Source organism: Galeopterus variegatus, unplaced genomic scaffold (assembly GCF_000696425.1).
Source record: "Galeopterus variegatus unplaced genomic scaffold, G_variegatus-3.0.2 Scaffold8456, whole genome shotgun sequence".
In the NCBI taxonomy this organism is placed as follows: Eukaryota; Metazoa; Chordata; class Mammalia; order Dermoptera; family Cynocephalidae; genus Galeopterus; species Galeopterus variegatus.
Window position 1 is genome coordinate 67,584 of NW_007734567.1, and position 1,501 is coordinate 69,084.

The 1,501-nt window shown below is 38.2% G+C and overlaps 1 protein-coding gene across 1 annotated transcript in view; it reads left to right on the plus strand.

The window, feature by feature from the left end:
* Positions 1–1,501, plus strand: part of OTUD3 (OTU deubiquitinase 3) — a 19,572-nt gene that overhangs the window by 4,956 nt on the left and 13,115 nt on the right. Inside the window, exon 2 of the mRNA XM_008592910.1 lies at positions 976–1,088. Coding sequence (XP_008591132.1) covers positions 976–1,088 — 113 coding nt within the window. The remainder of the gene's footprint in view (positions 1–975; positions 1,089–1,501) is intronic.

Below are 1,501 nucleotides of genomic sequence, written 5' to 3' on the forward strand. Positions count from 1 at the left end.
CAGTCTGGTAAGGTTTCTAATACGAAACTTTTGTAGTCCTCAGGACATATTATTCTCCTGGCATCTTGTGTGTGACAGTACGCAGTACACACAGAGTATTATCAACCAGGGAAGCTCACCCCAACTTTGGTGTCCAGAGTGTTTTATTTTTTTGGGGGGGGGGGCTTATTGATTGCTTGTTTAAATGGAAAGGGACTTTATAGCACATGGCTGGGATCAGGTGTGGTGGAGGGGACCACCATGAGTAACGAAGACTCCTGTCACCTTTGGAAATTCCAGAAGTTTAGTGGTCACCTCCCAGGATCTGGGGATAGAGGCCAAATTCTTTACTACATATCCCCTTCTCAGCTTATGCATCTGCCTGTCTTCATCTTTTCGTTGTTTGCCCCCCCCACTGGTTGTAAACTCCTGGAAGGCAAACTGATGGAATGGCCAAGAGCCAGGGCTCGGAGTTAGGCTGCCTGGGTGAAATCTGAGTTCCACTGAGTACTGGCTCTGTGACCTTGGGCACAGTGGTGACTATTCTGCACCTCAGTTTCCTCATCTATAAAATGGCATGCATAATAATGCTTCTTCAGAGGGTTATTTTGAGAATTAAAAGTGATAATCTATGAGAAGGGAGTAGAGTAGTGCTTGACACATATAAGCATTTATTAAAGCAAGGTGTTATGATAACTGTGTTTATTATTACATTTCCAGTGTCTCTTATATGGTTAGGCATATAGGAAATACTCAGCAAATATTTATTGAAGAAATGAATAAATGGATCCTTTTTTTGATTAATGATTAGTGCTCTTATGAGTAGCAGTCTGTATTGTTCAACCAGCTCAATTTCTAGACTCTGACAAACTAAATGGACTTTTCAGATGTATACTCTTTTTTCTCATTATTTGGAACTAAATAAATACCAAACCATGTTTACATTTGGATTTTTCCATTATAAAGACTCCATTTTTCTTTCTTATCTCCACGCAGTGGCCAGTTTGGCAAAGCCTGGTACTTTTGCTGGCAATGATGCAATTGTAGCCTTTGCAAGAAATCATCAATTGAATGTGGTGATTCATCAACTTAATGCCCCATTGTGGCAGGTAGGTCACCTGTTGAAGAATTTATCTTAAGCTCTTATTTATAAATTAGCTTTGGGGATATCCTAACATGATGGCGCTTGACCTGCGATATTGAACTGTATAAAGTAACTTGGACTGGGAGCCTAATGAAAGGAATCTTGTGGTTTGGAATTAATCCCTATGCCATGTACAAAGGGAGGCTGGAGTATAATTCAGAAATCTTTAAAAATGCTATAAGTGTTACTGAAGTCAGTTAAATGTATAATTTGGGGACAGAGAGCCTAATATGGAAATACTTTAGATAATTCCATGAAAATATCTAAGTGAGAATATAAAGGATTGGTGCATACAAATTCTAGTTTTGAAGTATGCCCATTCCCATAAGTATTTTTGTGCCTTTAAAATTTTTTTTTAATTCAATTTTATTTATATTT